The 15,648-nt window shown below is 52.5% G+C and overlaps 1 protein-coding gene across 10 annotated transcripts in view; it reads left to right on the forward strand.

Moving 5' to 3' along the window:
- The window catches only part of NCOR2 (nuclear receptor corepressor 2), a 203,274-nt gene that overhangs the window by 74,449 nt on the left and 113,177 nt on the right, over positions 1–15,648 (forward strand). For all 10 annotated transcript variants that reach the window (XM_026859568.1, XM_026859572.1, XM_026859573.1 and 7 more), the window contains one exon: positions 3,699–3,812. In XM_026859568.1, the coding sequence (XP_026715369.1) occupies positions 3,699–3,812 (114 nt within the window). The remainder of the gene's footprint in view (positions 1–3,698; positions 3,813–15,648) is intronic.

Genomic DNA, 15,648 nt, shown 5'->3' on the forward strand with positions numbered 1-15,648 from the left:
GTACCCAGGTGGTGGCTGATGATACAAGGCAGCATGGCAGCTGGATGCGTGTGTAATGACCTTGGTTTTGTTAGGCAGGTCCCTTCAGCACAGAGGCTGGCATGTGCAGGGATGGGGTCTTCCTGAAACGTCACCCACCCTCCTGCCAGCACTGCAGGCTCCGATGGCCCCTCCGCGGAGTGTGGTCCTGCCAAAGGGACTCTTACCTGGGGAGAGAAACTCCTTCACTTGGAAATGGGTTGGTCTGTGGATGCTGTAGGAGCTGGGGCTATGGCTAACGATGGCATCTGGCATCCCTTCAGCATCGCTGCACTGGCTTCCATTTGGGGAGAGAAGGGGGCTTTCGAGCAGCCACTGCTGGGAGTGGGGCGGGAGAGAGTATGGAGCTGTCAAGACTCATCTCTCATCCTGCTCCTTTCCTTGTAAAGGTCACAGTCCCAGCTTAGCTTTTGTGGCAGACCTTTAAGAAATCCATTTCGTCCGTGTCTGGGAACCCTGACCTATTTTGCTTTGCCATTTCCCACAGCTCCCAGGGGTAGCTGTCATGGACTGAACCTGCTGCAGTCAGGTGTGCTGCCTGCAGACCCTGCCCACATCCTTACCTCTAGCATCTGGCCCTTTAATAACCACGTAGTGTTACACCACAGAGAGTAGAGTTTAATTCTCTACTGTATTTCAGCTATAATTAGATTTGTATTTTTCTTTTAACGAGCTACTTTTAATGAGCCTCCACTTACTGGGAAACTTTCATTTCCTGATACACCATCAAATCCTCTTCTCTGAAATCACTTACAACACACCCAACTGCTTTGCAGAATTTTTGTGGGTTTCCAGAACAATGTAGCCAAGTTTCTGACAATTTTTTTTTTTTGGTTACCCAAATATTTTCCCCAAGATAAATAGAGGATTTGACCAATCCCTTTGGAGTTTTTGGAATTTATCATGTGGGAGCAAAGGTGTGTGACGGGGTGCCTTAGGACACTGAGCAAGAGCGGGCAGGTACCTGGAAGCAGTGTCTGTGCCGGGGCTAACGCTGAGAACTGCTTTGCAGCCTGTGGTTTCAGCCATGGCTTCCTGAAGAGCTCTTGTCACCTTTACATAGTGCTGTGATTTGGGCCACCTTCTGTGACTGAGAAGAGAAAGGGAGCTTTGGGGCTGTTTCATGTGTGGCTGGAGCCTTAGGCGTGCTGCAGTGCTACGGCTCTGTTGTGGTCAGGAAGGGATGGATCCCTGTGGTGCTGGGGAAGGTTCATCGCCTTCCAGGGTGCAGATGATCTGAGCTGGCTGTTTCCATCCTCACAGGTGGCTGGAGTAACTGCTAGGTTGAGACCACAGGGTGGGTACGTTGGTGCCAAAATGCAGAGCCTGGGCTGTCCTGCCTCTGCCAGAGCCTGCTCCCCAGCGGGGACGGTGCTTTGCCATCTGACTGGCAATGGGTGGCTTTTTTTTGGCTGTATCTCGGTGTTCCCTATGCTGCTGCTTTTCCCTGTATGGGAAAAGATGCCCACTTGTGGGGAGGTGGAGCGTGACTGGAGTCCCGAGGATTGGGTTGCTTCATCCATTGGAACACATTTAATTCAAGGAGTGTGAGTTTTATCAGCCAAACCAGACGATCTGTCTGGGTGCTTAAATGTTTTCTTGGACTGCATCCTACAGCTCTCGTGTTGCTAAACAGGAGCAGAGGTGATACCAAGGAGGAATAGGTGCCCGCCTTCTCAGCCCACCAGACACTGCTGTCAGGGAAGATGGGGGTGCACTCGCCTCTGGTGCAGGCTGATTGCTCTCAGTCCCAGGTGCATTTTTTTTCCTAGTACAAGACTCACTCAATTTTCCCCTTGCTTCAACAGGGGATGCTTTAACTGCAGGAAAAAAAATACAAAGATTTGGAGATTCAGAGCTGAGCAGTGAAAAAATCATAGACGTTTTTTGACAACCTCTCCTTCTCCCGTGCCTGTGCTGCCCCGCAGCTGCCGTGTGCGGTGTTCGCTCTCCCTCCTCGCCGGGAGCCAGTGGCCCCAGGAGGAGCCCGGAGGAATCTCTTATTTCCTCTTTTGGCTGAGCAGTTCCTCAAAGTTACTGGAAGAGCTCATATGTCTCCTCCTGCCTCACACCCGTTGGGAGATCTGGAGGCACAGGTCATATGTCAGGTACACCCGCTGATGGCGGTGGTATTCAAAAGCGCTCCCTTAAATCCGCTAGTTTATAATTAATGTTCACCAGGGCCCAAGCAGCCTGCAGGTGGGTAGGAACGTGTTAAGAGACTGTTGATCTCTAAAGGTGCATATGTGGATGTGCTCCTTTCACCTTTCCACCTCCTGGGGGGAGGTAGTTGGCATTTGAACCGGCTTTGGGGCTGAGTGCATTTTACTGCCTGTGTGGTGGGACACGGTGAACGTGCTCGTGGAGCAGCTCGTGGGCTCCTGGCTGTTTCTGCTGTGAGTGGGAGTGAAGCTTGGGATGAGACACCCGCCCTGGGTTGTGTGTGTCCCAGACACGCAGAGCAGGAGGGGACAGCGTAGTGTATTCTTGCACACAGCTGCTGCACCTCAAAGCCTAGATACCGTGAAATGTGGAGATGCGGCCACGCAGCAAAGACAGTAAGAAAGCAGAAGAGCCAGCAGAGCGAGCTTCTTGGCACTGTTGTCTCTGAGGGCAGGACGTCCAGCTGGTGGCCATCCACCCCAGCTGGGCTTTCTCTAGTTGGAGCCTGAAATTGGTGGTTTCTGCTCAGGACGGCTTGTCCTCTGTGAAGCGTGGAGAGGAATGAGCCTCAAGGCTGCTTTCCCAGGAGAGTGTGATCACTGACACCTGGAAGGGGACTCATGCTCTGCCGGTGCCCTCAGCAGCTCTACCTGTGCCTGCCAGGACAGTCGGAGCCGCGTAGCGTGTTCACGCTGCAGGTGTTTGCAACCTGGGCACTTGGGCTTTCTATGAAAATTCGCCAAAGGGTGACTTGGCAGCCCATGTCTGAACACTGTGTTGTGCTCTGCAGGGAGTCTTGTAGCTGTTGTTGCGCTCTTGAGCACTTTGCATCTCTCACCGTGGCTGGGAGGGCTCCACATGTCCCTTTGGGCCAACTCTGACCAGAGGTGTCAGGATTCATGGTGTTGCTGCCTGCTCTGATGTACTTACTGGCTCATTTGGCTGCACAGTGCAGGGGCAGCCGGTGCACAAGTCATTTCATTGAGAACAGTCATGCTGAGGCATCTCCTCCAACCACAGCATCGCAAGATAAAGCCAAAGGTGCAGAGCAGCCTCGTTGCTCTCACCCCTTGTTCCTCCACTGCTCCCTGCAGCGTGGTGGCAGCTCTGCAGGCAGGTAACAGCAGGGAGCTGGGCTGGAGCTGTGGTTCCCTTTAAGGGTTTCCCGTAAAATTATTATTTCTCACCATGAGCCTTCTCCAGGAGGCTCATTCAAGGCAGGTTCTCATCCTCCATGCCTAAAAAGCACCGACCCACCAGTACAGGGCTGGGTGCCTGGGGCAGGACAGCGCTGCGCTTGCGTTGCAGGGGATGTTACGCAGCTCTCCTCCCTCTCCCCATCCCTCCGCAGCCTGAGCCTGCCCATGTCTCGCAGGAAGCCTTCTGCCATGGCGGTTTCTGCCTCGGTCGCGGCACCGCAGAGAGTCTCGTGTGGACGGGGACGGCTGTGTTTCTCGCTGTGACTCACCCTCCTCCTCCCCCTTCTCCTTCCACAGCAACAGTTGGAGGAAGAAGCAGCCAAACCACCAGAGCCTGAAAAACCCATCTCCCCGCCTCCTATCGAGTCCAAACATCGCAGCTTGGTGCAGATCATCTACGACGAGAACAGGGTGAGTCTGGAAATGATGGAAGTACAAACGTGCGATCGTGTCGTGTCACCCTGGCCAGGGATGGGGAGGTTGGTAAGGGGTAGGTGGGGGATTCCCCTAGGTGAGGCCCCTGGGGTGGAGGCCGTGGGAGGCGGATAGATGGAGCCCTGACAGGGATGGTGACGCCAGAGGGCTGTGCCGTGAGGAGCTTGCTCTGCTCGGTGGATTGAGCACAAATGTCTTCTGAAGAACCTGTCTGGGGGGGGTGGTTCCTGCGATCAGCCTTAGATTCAAAGCGTTCAGGAGATGCTTCAGAGCCCTGTCTGTTAAATAGCTTATTTCATCCTCTCCCCTGGGAGTGAACCTGTTTGAAAGCTGCCCCAAAGGATGGGCTTTGGCATGGTGGGGTGGGCTGCATGGATGGAGGGGGACATCTGTAATGCTCCAGTAGTGGCAGGCCAGCTGCGAGCTCTTCTGGCTGCCCCTGAGCCCCCCAGGCTGGAGCAGGAAGGATGTGGATGTAGCCGTGGCTGGATTTGTGGATATTTGATGCTGTAAATAGCATTAGCAAAGGTCAGGCTGGCATCTCTGGCTCTGGATCTCTGCCTTGACCGTTCATTTGTTGCACTCAGCCGTTGCCTGTAATAGCAGCCTGAGGAGACGCAAATTTTGCTGTGTGCTTCGGAACGATGCTAGGAAATTGGACCCTTTGGTAGATAATCAAGCATATTCATTTTCATTTAGGTGTTGGATAAAAAGGATGATTTTGCATAAAAGGAAAACTACCAGTCGCTAATTATTTTGAATTGCGAGGCCTGCGATTTCACTGGGAGCTGCAGAAATCCAGGTGCCTGACTCCTAAAAAGAAAAAAAAAATAAAAATTTCGCATACCCTGCGCTCCCAGGCAGTGCAATTTTCCTGGTTTTCCTTTTTCCATCTGCTTCTTTCCCTGAAACCCAATACTGGCACGGTCTGTTGTGCGAGTTGGTGAAGGCTGAGGTCGATGTGTTTGAAGCATTAGCCAGCGCCAGCTGGTGATAACTTTACAGACATTGGGCTTTGGGGGCAGGTGCTGAGTGTTCCTCAAAGCCATTCAGCCTGTGGCACCACCAAGTGCCCTCTCCAGGGGTCTTGGGCTAGGTGGCTTATGCCTCCTGGCAAGGGGTTAGGTTCAGAAAAACTAGGTCTCAAACGTTTTTATTCCTGTTTCCTTGAGCCCCATCCTCCTTGGACGCCTGTGTACCTGGGCCATGTTATGAGGGGAGGAGAGGGGTGATGGTGCTGAGGCAGGAAGGAACGGTGATCTTAAGCCATTGCATCCTCAGCAGCCTGTGTCGTGGGACCTGGGTCAGGGCTGGCTGTCCTGCCAGACCCTTGTCCTGCTTGTCACCTCTCGTCTCTGCCCATGCCAGCAGCAGTCACCCTTTCCCTCCCATCACCCTGGGTCCCCCATCACCTCCTCCACAGCAGACACAATCTGCTCTCAAAACCTCTGCCACAGCTCAGTGCAGTCCCTCGGGGTTGCTGCCCTGTCACGCGGGTAGTGATAAATTGTCCAGAGAGCAAGTGTGGAGTTCTGTGTTTCTTCTTGAAAGTGTGTAGCCATAATACCTGGGATGCTGTCGCGTGCAGTGCTCAGAGCTGGTGGCATCCGTTTGTCAGCATGCCTGACTTTATTCCAGGCTAGACAGATCCTTGAAGTCAGGCTGCTACCAGGAGTGGTTTGCTATTAACCTTTGCAATAGGGTGCTCCTGTTCCAGGTGAGTGCTCAGCAAGTGGAGGTCATGTCTGACACCAAATGTCTGCATAATTTCAAATCTGGCTTCATGTTTGTGTCTGTGTGATCCCTGTGATGGGTAAATGATGATTCTTCCACTGTTCTTGTAAAGCCCCATTTGAGTAGCGTGTAAGCAACCTTGTGGGTAGGAGACTCAAACAATCCTTCCCTTTTGCTTGATAGAAACCATGGTCTGGAGGGAAGTTCCTCCTTTGAAGAAGATGTGATCTATTCATGGGCAATGGAGAGTCGCCAGAGCTTGTAATGGCTGAGGCCGGGGGATGAAAGGCCCTTTCAAGTGCCATCATGTGGAGATCAAGCTGTGGGCTGCAGGGAGGAAGGGTGTGCTGAGCCTTGCCAACAGTCATGGCTCCAATGCCAAAGGTGGGATTCAGGATGCAATTGTCCTTCTGAAGGGCATCCCTGGGATCAGCTTTCAGTCTCTCGCCTCCCTTGGACAGATTCGGGATGCCTTTTGGTGATGACTCTTCCCCTTGGGACCAGCAGGGAGGAAAGTCAGAAGAGGAGTGGATGTGGGAGCATCAGTTAGGATCATGGGTGGAAGAGAGCGGTGGGCAGGCCGATGTCAGGTTGCTTTGGGTGGGTTTGGTGGCAGCAGGTGTTCCGGGCGTACCCAGCCATCTGTGGGACATGGGGAGAGCCCCAGCCACGCTTGTGCTCACCTGCAGCTTTGCTGCAGCTTAATACTTAGTTGCAAGGTGAGTTGGTAGGAGCAAAGGACCATGAGCCAGATGGAGACACGTTGATTTAGAGTGGGGAAGGTCACTGAGCCAAATTTTAAGCCTTTCCACTTCTGTGCTGCGGAAAAGCAGTGAAGCTGGGTGCCTCGAGGTCTGCTCGCAGGAAAAGTGCCTGTAACGGCTGAGCCAGGGCTCCAGCCTGCACACAAAGGGAGGAAGAGCCTGATTTACTTGCATTGCTCAACTTGGGACTTGCTTGAGGGGGGCAGCGTGCGGTAAGAAATGCAAATAAAAAGAGGATATTCAGGCACTGGGAAGAGGCGAGAGAGCAAAGCGCCCCAGAAGAGCTGGCAAAGCCCAAAATGATCTTTAAAGAGCAATACTTTGGAAGGGACAGGAAGCCAGCGCTTGTGCCGATCCCAGAGCAGGTGGGAGGTGGCATGCTTCGTGGAGGGGCTGTTGCCTGGCTCTGGCTTCATTTTTCATGAACCACGGATCTGTGCTTCACCGAGCAGGCGGGTGCCGCCGTGCCCGTTCCCACCGCTTCTGCCAGGCTGTGCCAGGGAAGCACAGTGCATGCAGTTATACCCCGAACAAAGGAGGCACCAAAAACGGTCCATGGGAGAGAGGAGGTTACGTGAGGACAGAGCAGCTAGAAACGCCGGAAAATCAAGTTAACCAGCCATTCTGTGACCTACTTTCCTTTTGGCGATAGCTGTGGCTTTGCAGGGGTGAATGGTTTCTAATTTTAGCTTATGGTTCATCAGGGAAGTCTACGTATTTTTCTCACCTCTGTGCTGGGTATGGGTGAGGGGTTGGGATGCAGGTTGGCACTTGCCTGTATCCGATTTTTTTTTCAAAATTCAGGTTTGCTGGTGCTAAATGCCCATCACGCTGCGTTTCCCTCTTGTGACCTACTTAATGTGTACAATTTTGAAAAGTTCTTGGCGTTGGAGTGGATAATTGTTGAAAACGTGACCTGTAATCCCCTCTTGCTACACTCTGCTGGGCAAGTAATTGATTTCCAGAAGAAAAAGTTGACTGTACAGATTCTGCTGGGGAAGAGTGGAGAGAAGCTGCTCTTGGCTGTGCTGAAATCCTGTACTGTGAGGCTGTGTTGCATTTGGGAAGTCTTTAGGAGACTTGGATAATAGAGAGTCGATACTGAAGATCTAAGTGCCTCCAGCCTTAGGTATGTGCTGACTGGAGCCACCTTATCTTGCCTCCAAAGATGAGCCGTGAAGTTGCACCCAAAAAAAATACCTTTTGAGAAACGTTTGTAGTGTAAGACAGAAAGACACACATGCGTGTATCCAAGCCAAAATTTCAACTGTGAGTGCAAACTGTCCCATTTCTGAAAGGATGTATGAGAATGGAAGTTAACATTTTTGGTACTCTCCATAGACTAAACTGAGAATAAACAGTGGGTAGCATTTTCAGAAGCATCTGAGTCCTATTTTCAAAAGTGCTTTTAGTCCTTGAAGAGACAGAATGATGTTTGAAAACAGTGGTGGGTGCTAAAATCACCGAGACCGTTCAGGAGGTGCCATGGGTTGCTTAGAGGACTGTTTCGGCTACAGGGGTGTATTTGCTAGTCACCCCCTTTCCAGGGGGAGCTACCTGTGGAGACTGAGGTGATGCAGATGTTGGGGATCTCTTAAATGGAACTGTGTGAGCGACCTTTAGTGCCTCCTGTGCGTGGGAAAGCTGATCCCTGGTGGGTTTGGCACCTTTAAGGTGGGAGCTGTGTGGCAGAACCTCCTTGCAGGGTTTAATTTGCCCCTCTGGGATGTGTTACTGTATCGAGAGAATTCAGCTTTCTTCCACCTCAAATCCCCATAACCAGGACAGATGATCTGTGTATATTTATAGCTGTGGCTTTATTCCACTGGGCCATTCACGGGATTCCTTGCATCTGTCTTCCCTTGAAACTGATTGAGCGTACCTGAGCTTGAAGATGTTTTTGTGCTTTAAATGGAAATTTCCAGGTCCCTCGCTAAGCACGGGGAGGAGGGTGGCGTTGCCATTGCTCCAAGCTGCTCTCCGTGCCTTTCCCGGGCCGCTGGGCTGGCTGAGCTCTCCTTGTCAGCGTGTCCTGGAAGAAGCTGCACTGCGGCAGCCCTGGCTGTGCCAGCAGCCCACCTTGACTAGGCTGGGTGAATTCTCCTCCAAGTCCCCCGTGTGCCCAAAGTCGGCTGTGTGATGTGCTCGTGCCTTCTCTCCGACCGTTGTGACAGCGCGGAGCCTGCGTGTACCCACCTCCAGCTCTCTGCTCGCCAGATCCGGGTGGTTGAAGGCTCTCTGCAGACCTACTGTGCGTCGGAGCCAGACAGGATTCCTGCTCAGAGACCAACAGATAGAAACCAGCCTCCTTCCTTGTGTCAGACCTGTCCCTGCAAACAAGCACATGCCAGCTTTCCTCTAAAACACTGAGCTCATTTATTGGAGAGGTCACGTCAGGACACGGCGTGACTTTGCCCTCCACCGCCGTGCCAGGGAGGGGACGCCGCGTGCTGCGACCCACCGCAGCGTGCCCAGGGCTGGGACGAGTCCCCTGCGTCACCTCTGCACGCTGTGGGTGCCGATGGCTTGTGGCCACGCGAGCCCATCCCTGCTCTGCTGTCAGCCCTCTGAAAAACTGGGTTTGATGCAGTGCAGGCAGTGGGAGCAGGCAGCAGCATCTGTCTCGCTCTTGGGATTGAGTTGGTGGAAATCAATAAGATTAAATTTTAATTCGTTTTCTGTCTCGGTGCTTGTTCCTTCAAAAGGGCACAGCTATCTATCTATAAATTCAGCATTATGCTGTAAAATTGGAATTCAAAGGATTGTTTTGAACTTTTTCCACCCCCTGCTGCTGTTGTGTCTGTGCGGAACGTGTTCCCAGCTATCCGCTTACCCTCCTCAAATACCTTCATAAAGCATTAATGCCCCATCCATAAATAAGAAAATAAATAAATGAACACTTTTAGCATTGCAAAGCATCATCTAGCCGTTAACTACTCAAAGGCACTGAGTGTGACTCAGATCCCACGGGGATTTTATGTCTGTATAACTCTGATTTTCTATGAACTCCTGATTTACATTAGAAAGGGAAGAATCAGGCCTGCACAGTCAGCACGGAGCTAGTGCAGTAAATAAAACCTTATCAGTGAAACTGCTTTCGAGCATTAAATCTGCAGGGGTTTTTTTTCCAAATTCTAGTTTATGTAGTAGTTGGGGTGGGGGCATTTTGTGTTTGGTTGCTGAAAGGGCTGTGTTCATTTTGCTTTTGTTTGTGATAACTTTTATTCTGCAGTTGCCTCATCTTGACTTGGTGATGCACAATGGGCTTTCACGTAGTTCAGAGGAAAAGTGGAAAGGTCAGAGTTCAGATGCTATTACCATTTCTGCATGATAGCAAGATTTCCAAAAAGACAAAATCAAAACATTTAGCCTGGAGTCATTGAGAATCATTTTATTTTTCTCTTGGATTTTAAGGAAATTTTGTTGGTGTTTTCGATGATGCTGATGTCTATTTTTAATGTCTGCTTCAGGATCTGGAGTTCCCAGTAGGTATATTGACTTACCCAGACCAGATAATGCCGTGTCCTGCGTTTTCGGGTCCTGGAAATAAGGATGAAAAGTGCAGAGAACTCAAGTCTGTCAGAGGAAGGAGCACAGACCCTGTGGCATGGCTCCAGCTCCTTGAGTTGAGTGATCAGAGCTTTCCTGTAACTGCTCCAGCGCTGAGGCTTTGATTTCTAAAAGCCTTCTGTGCAATGGTAACATTTTCAGCAGTTTTGCAATGGCGAAACATTCAACAACAGTTTGCAGTGGCAAAGCCTCATTAGCACCTTCCTTTAAAATTAAAATGCTTTTGAACAGCACTGTAACCTCGCAGACAACAGAGCCTGATGCCAGGTCTGTGTTCCAGTGGCCACCCAGCTACGATGTGGGGTTCACCTCTTGGCTGCGGATGGAGTATGAGCGAGCTGGCCACAGAAACTGCCTGGCAATGACTAGCCAAAGCTAGAGACTGGCGAGCAACAGGAATGAGTTGGCTTGTAATGCTCCGCGCTGGGATTAACACACGGCTCCAACGTGACGCATTTCCTCAGTTTTCTTACTATTTATGATTAGTCATTCGTAACCACTGCTACATGGATCTGCTGGCCCAAGCCTTGGGGATGAGGCTGCATCACTGCTGGAGATGGCTCCAGCCAAGCGTGGGGAAGGGGGGAGTGTGCAGGGCACCCGCGTCCCATGGGCACTGCTGGAGAGCATCAGCCCCTGCAGCGGGTCAGAGGAGCTGGCACGTAGCACCAAGGCTGACTGGCGTCCCCTGATGCCTGGGGACGTTTGGGCTCAAGGACAGCCTGGGGGAGAACACACATCCCTGGTTCCCACGGTTGGGCTGGGAGCGGTGGTGGTGGCTATCCCTGCTGGCTTCGGGAGCTGGAGAGGGAAGTGTGTTGCCTTTCCTTCCCATGGCACCAGGGTTCATCCCACCTGCTTTGTGGGGAAGGCAGCAAATTGCTGGCGTGGTTTGGCTTTTGGAGAGAGGGTGTTGAGGTTTAAAGGTGAAAAAAATTAGTATAGTCATAGGATTAAAAACCTTTCCTCAGGTTGTGGTTTGGTCCTGGCAGATCCTGGCCAAGGTAGGGCTTTTAGATACCCCCAGACAGTTTGCTTTTCTGTTTTGTGTAGAAAGGTGTCTTGCCTGAGGGTTTCCATGATTTCTGCTGACTTCAGCCACACTTCTCCCAAATTTTGTTTTAAAAAAACGTCCAACTCCAGCCTGCCTCTTTGCTGTGCCACTCCTGCAGCTCCGCCTGCTCCCGGGACGTCGTGGTGCTGGGACAGGAATTTTTCCCAGTGCCGCCCTGTGCGCAGCTCTCCTGCCTCTCGAAGGGCTTCACTTATCTCCATGCAGGACATGCCTGGTCCCAAATAGAAACCCTTCCATTCCCCAGCGCTGCTGCCTACGGGCTGCTATAAATAACCCCGGGAGCACGGTTCAGCTGCAGCAGCTTTGTGCTGCATGGAGCCATGGCTGGAGTCAGTCCAAGAAAATGCCGCCTCCTAATTTCAGATCCGCTTTCTCAAAATAACTTTTGTGTTTCCTTCTCTTCCATTTTTAAACTTTGCTTTAAGAAGAGCCCACACGAAATCCCAGACTCTCCCTCCTCTGGTTTCGGATGCTCCGCTGCCTCGTGGGGTCGGCTCGTCATCCCCACGGGAGCTCACATGGCCGGGAAGTTGCTCTCCTGCCCGCTTCCCCCTCCCACGCCTATTTTAAATTTCTTCAAAGGAAAAACAAGGGGCTGGAGTTTGCTTTGGAAGCCAAATGCTTTTTAGGCGAGAATGGAGATTTTTCGTAGTCTGCAGGGAGTTTTTTGTTGTTGTCAAAGATATCTTTAGTTCCAGGCCTGTTGGAGGAATGTGAGATGGGGTAAGAGCGTGACCTCCCCAGCCATGGGCTGCCTGGCTGTGGGGAGATGGGGAGGGAGGATTTTGGGGGCAAATACTGCTGCTGGCCACGTCTGCCGGTCCCCTTTTGTATCTGTGGGCCCCGTGGTGGCACAGATCAGTGTTTGCACCTCAGCTGCACTTCTTGAGACACCTTGATCCTTTCAAAAATATACTTGGAGGGCCAGTGTGTGAGGGACTTCACCTCGCCATTAGAGTTGTGCCTAAGCGTGCCTCTGCCCTTGGAAGTGCCCACGGTTTGCTCATGCCTGTGCTGATGTGAAACCCAGAGCCGTTCTACCAGAGCAAAGCGACTCTGATGGTAAATGGGAGCAAAATTCAGCCTTGGGGCTTCAATCCCTCCGCAAACACCACTGCTCCCAGCGTTGTAGCAGTATTCCGGGACTCTGCTGAATCGAGAAGAGGGGTCATTAGCTGCTTGCTGTGGAGCTGCAGAGGGACTGTAAAACTGGTGGGGATCTTCATGCATCTCACCAGAAGTAATGGCTAGATTTGCTTCCTGATACATTTCTTTCTGTTAAATAACAGGGATTGCAGGGGCGGGCCGGGTTGTTCAGCAGATGTAGGATGAGCCCTCTGGTTTCCTTCTGCAGGGTCAATCACTAAATGTACTCCTCTAACAGAATCAATACTGGAGCTGAGCCCTAGGTGGCTGTGCCTCTGGAAAGGAAAAGGATTTAACAGGACTGCTGGTGGTATTCAGTAAAGGCCCTGTGCCTGCAGGGGAAGCTGGGGGCTGCCCTTGCACCTGAACAGTTTGAGTTTTGCCGAAATTTTCCAGCCAAGCTTCTGGCTAACTGGGCCCTCAGGCAAGAGGATGTCTCCCTGTGTCTGTCTGTCCTTTAGGATGAGACCCAGCCTGGTGGGAACCTTCTACTGGGTGTAATATCCTTCCCAATTCTGCCACCAGCTCTCACCTTGGTGTGTGTGGCCTTTCAGACAGCTCATTACAGTTCTGCTATGATCTGATAAATGCAGCAAGGAGGATCAGCAATTACAGTGGGTGTCAAGTGTTAATTGGGCAGCTTTCAAGATAGAGGCATTTCTTTGTGTACGTACAAAGATATGACGTGCTCGGAATAGCTTCCCCTCCTGATCTTTCGTTCTGGAGACGTGTATATTACAGTCGGTTAATGCAAGACAAATTATGTCATTCTTCTTGATTCGCCACATGTTCTGCCTATGGTGATTTGCCTCTGGGTTGTCTCATTAAGTTGTCTAAACATGGCAAATGCAGCAGCTGAACATACTCAGCTTTTTCTCAAAGTTAATCTCATTGTACACACCGGCCTGCAGTAACATCGGGTCCTAGCTGTGCCGTCCGCCGCTGCCAGGGCATCTTTCATCAGCACCGGTGCCCAGGAGAACGTGCCTTTGGTGGGACCAGCTGCCTCGAGCTGCGGCTGCAATCTTCCACCTACAGTTACGCTGCCTGCAATTAATTGATTTGCTGATTTTTGCCCCAGGTATGCATCACAAAAAGTTTGGGTAAGCTGATGCTTCTTGCTTGCCAGCAAGCAGTGGCAGGCAAGAGGGCGGTTGGCCAAATCACCCTCTTGGCAGCAGATCCAGAGTATTTTGTAGCAGTTTTAATGACACACACACACCCCCCTCCACCGGAAAAGTCTTACCCCCTGGCTTTAATTGTTTAAGACTTCTGAATGCCATGGTGCTGATGTTTTCCAGGGTCAGCAGATTTTATAGCTCATGGAGACCAAATTATGAATCTTTGGCTGGGAGTTCTCAATTGTGTGATGAATATTTCCAAGGGTCACGTCCCTTAGAAAAAGGGACAGACTTGACTTGTTCCTGTTAATGGAGTCAGGTTCACTGAGGGGGAAATGGCTGATGCTCTGGGGGAGAGCTGGGCTGGACTGTGCAGCTCTTGGGTTTCTCACCCAGGCTGTGTTTGCTGGGGTTTGATTTCCCTGTTATCAGGTGGAGCATCCTTGAGGATGGCAGAGCTGGGTGCAGCATTAGCTGAGGCTCCCTGTTTTTGTGACCCTGGTGGGAAATCCCCTCTCAGGGAAGGGGATCTTGTGTGGAAGAGGCACGTACTCTGCAGCGGGTGTGCTATTTTGTGGGCAGGGGAGATATGTGTCTGTTATTGTTCAGGCCAGATGTTACACCCCATTGATCTAAAGCTTTGTGGGTGCTGTGGTTTGCAGGTAGGTCCTGGTGCTGGGGATCACTCTGCTTCTCCCTTAGGTCAGGTGGGGATAGTCCCTTCTCTTTCCCTTAGGTATCAAGTAACCGTGAAGAACACTTTAAGTGGTACCTTGATGTAAAGCTGGTTGTTCATGGAGGTTTGCTGGCCGTGTGGTCCCCTTCAGCTGTCACCTCCTGAGCTGGTAGCGGGACAGTGTGCTGGATACTGATGGGAACATGAGGACTTGCAGCGATAATCCCTGTTCTCGCTGGGGAGCGCATGGCAGCCTCACATCTGCAGCAGTCTGGTGTGGGAGAAGAGTTGGGAGCAGTTTATTGCAGTGTGGAAAATGTGATTGCTGCATGTAAACATGTGGCTGCTCTCCCTGGAGTCTGAGCCCCAGGCGAGGGCAGGCGCTTCCTCCTGTTACAGCTCTTTCCCAGCATCTCCTTGACTTCATTCTGGGATGCGCTTGTTCTCCAAAGACCCATCTCCATCACCGGCTTGGCCGTGCTTTCCCTGTGGCCCGTGCAAGCGTCTTGCAGACAGTCTGGCACCGACCAGAAGCGTGGCTGCACCGAGCAGCACGCCAGCAATGCGGGAGCAAGCCGCTGGGTGGCTGCCCCGTCTGCACAGCCCCCAGGGCTGCGGGGAGAGCCAGGCCTGGGGGGCACCTCCTGGCCCGTCATCCTCCTGTGATGGAGCAGGACCTTGGGAGAGGCTGGAGGGGCAGAGCGGCTTGCTGGGACGGGCTCCAGCTGCGTGTCAGGCTCTGCCACAGCATCTCTAGCTGCTCTGCTTCTCTGTATGTGTGCGTGTCCTTGCCTGTGAGGTACCCAGAGGTCTGAACCCCAAGCTCTGCTGCGCAGGAGTGCTGCGGATGAACAGGCAGGGATGCATTAATAGTGGTGCTGCTGCATGCGTCGTGCGTACAGGGTGGGGGGACAACACAGTGCCAGGGCAGGCACGCTTCGTAGTTACATCTCCCATAGCATCCTTGAAGTCGCTTCTAAATTGGAGGAAAAAAAAAAAAAAAGCAGCTTTGTGTTCTCCTGAGCATGCAGTAAATAGAGGAGCTGGACACGTGTCCTGGTCGCCCTGTTGCGGTGAGGCACCTGGCGCGGGTGTTGCAGCCGGGCCGGGGCTGTTTCACCGGGGCGCTGGGCTCTGCTGCGGGCAGGGTGACGCACGCACCTGCTCCCGGGGCCAGCTCTGCAAAAGCACACGCTGGCAGATCAGACTGTGTGTGGGTGTGCAAAGCCCCGGCGAGGAACTTGCACACCTACCAGCTGCATCAGCACTTCTGAGGACTAGCCGGCAGCGGGTGGGGGGTGTGTGTGTGGGGGGGTGTGGAATAGGTGAAGCTTTTGGAAACCCACTGAGCGGGGCAGACGCGGGGGCAAGCCGGCCGGGTGATGTGCCAGCCTTTGGTGAGACAATCCCCTGTGCTGAGACCCTGGGAAACTCATCCTGCCGAGAGCTGGCGTGAAGGTGAGAGGTGCCTGCTGCTAGAGAGCAGCGAGAGCCAGGCCCCTGGGCTGAAATCCCTTCCCTGCCCCGGCTGGGCAGGTGAGATCTTCACCCGGGGTTTGCCAAAGCCCCCCTGGCTCTGCCCAGGAGCCCAGAGCCCTCCCCAGCTCCCCAACCCTGGGGCTCATCTCTCACTCTGCTGCTCCAGCAGGGCTCTAGTGCTTATTGGGTTAAAATGTTGAATGTGCTTCAGAAAAGGGCTTTCCCCTCCTCCCTATTTTGATCCCCG

The sequence above is a fragment of the Athene cunicularia genome (genome assembly GCF_003259725.1).
Source record: "Athene cunicularia isolate RWA chromosome 15 unlocalized genomic scaffold, athCun1 chr15_part1, whole genome shotgun sequence".
In the NCBI taxonomy this organism is placed as follows: Eukaryota; Metazoa; Chordata; class Aves; order Strigiformes; family Strigidae; genus Athene; species Athene cunicularia.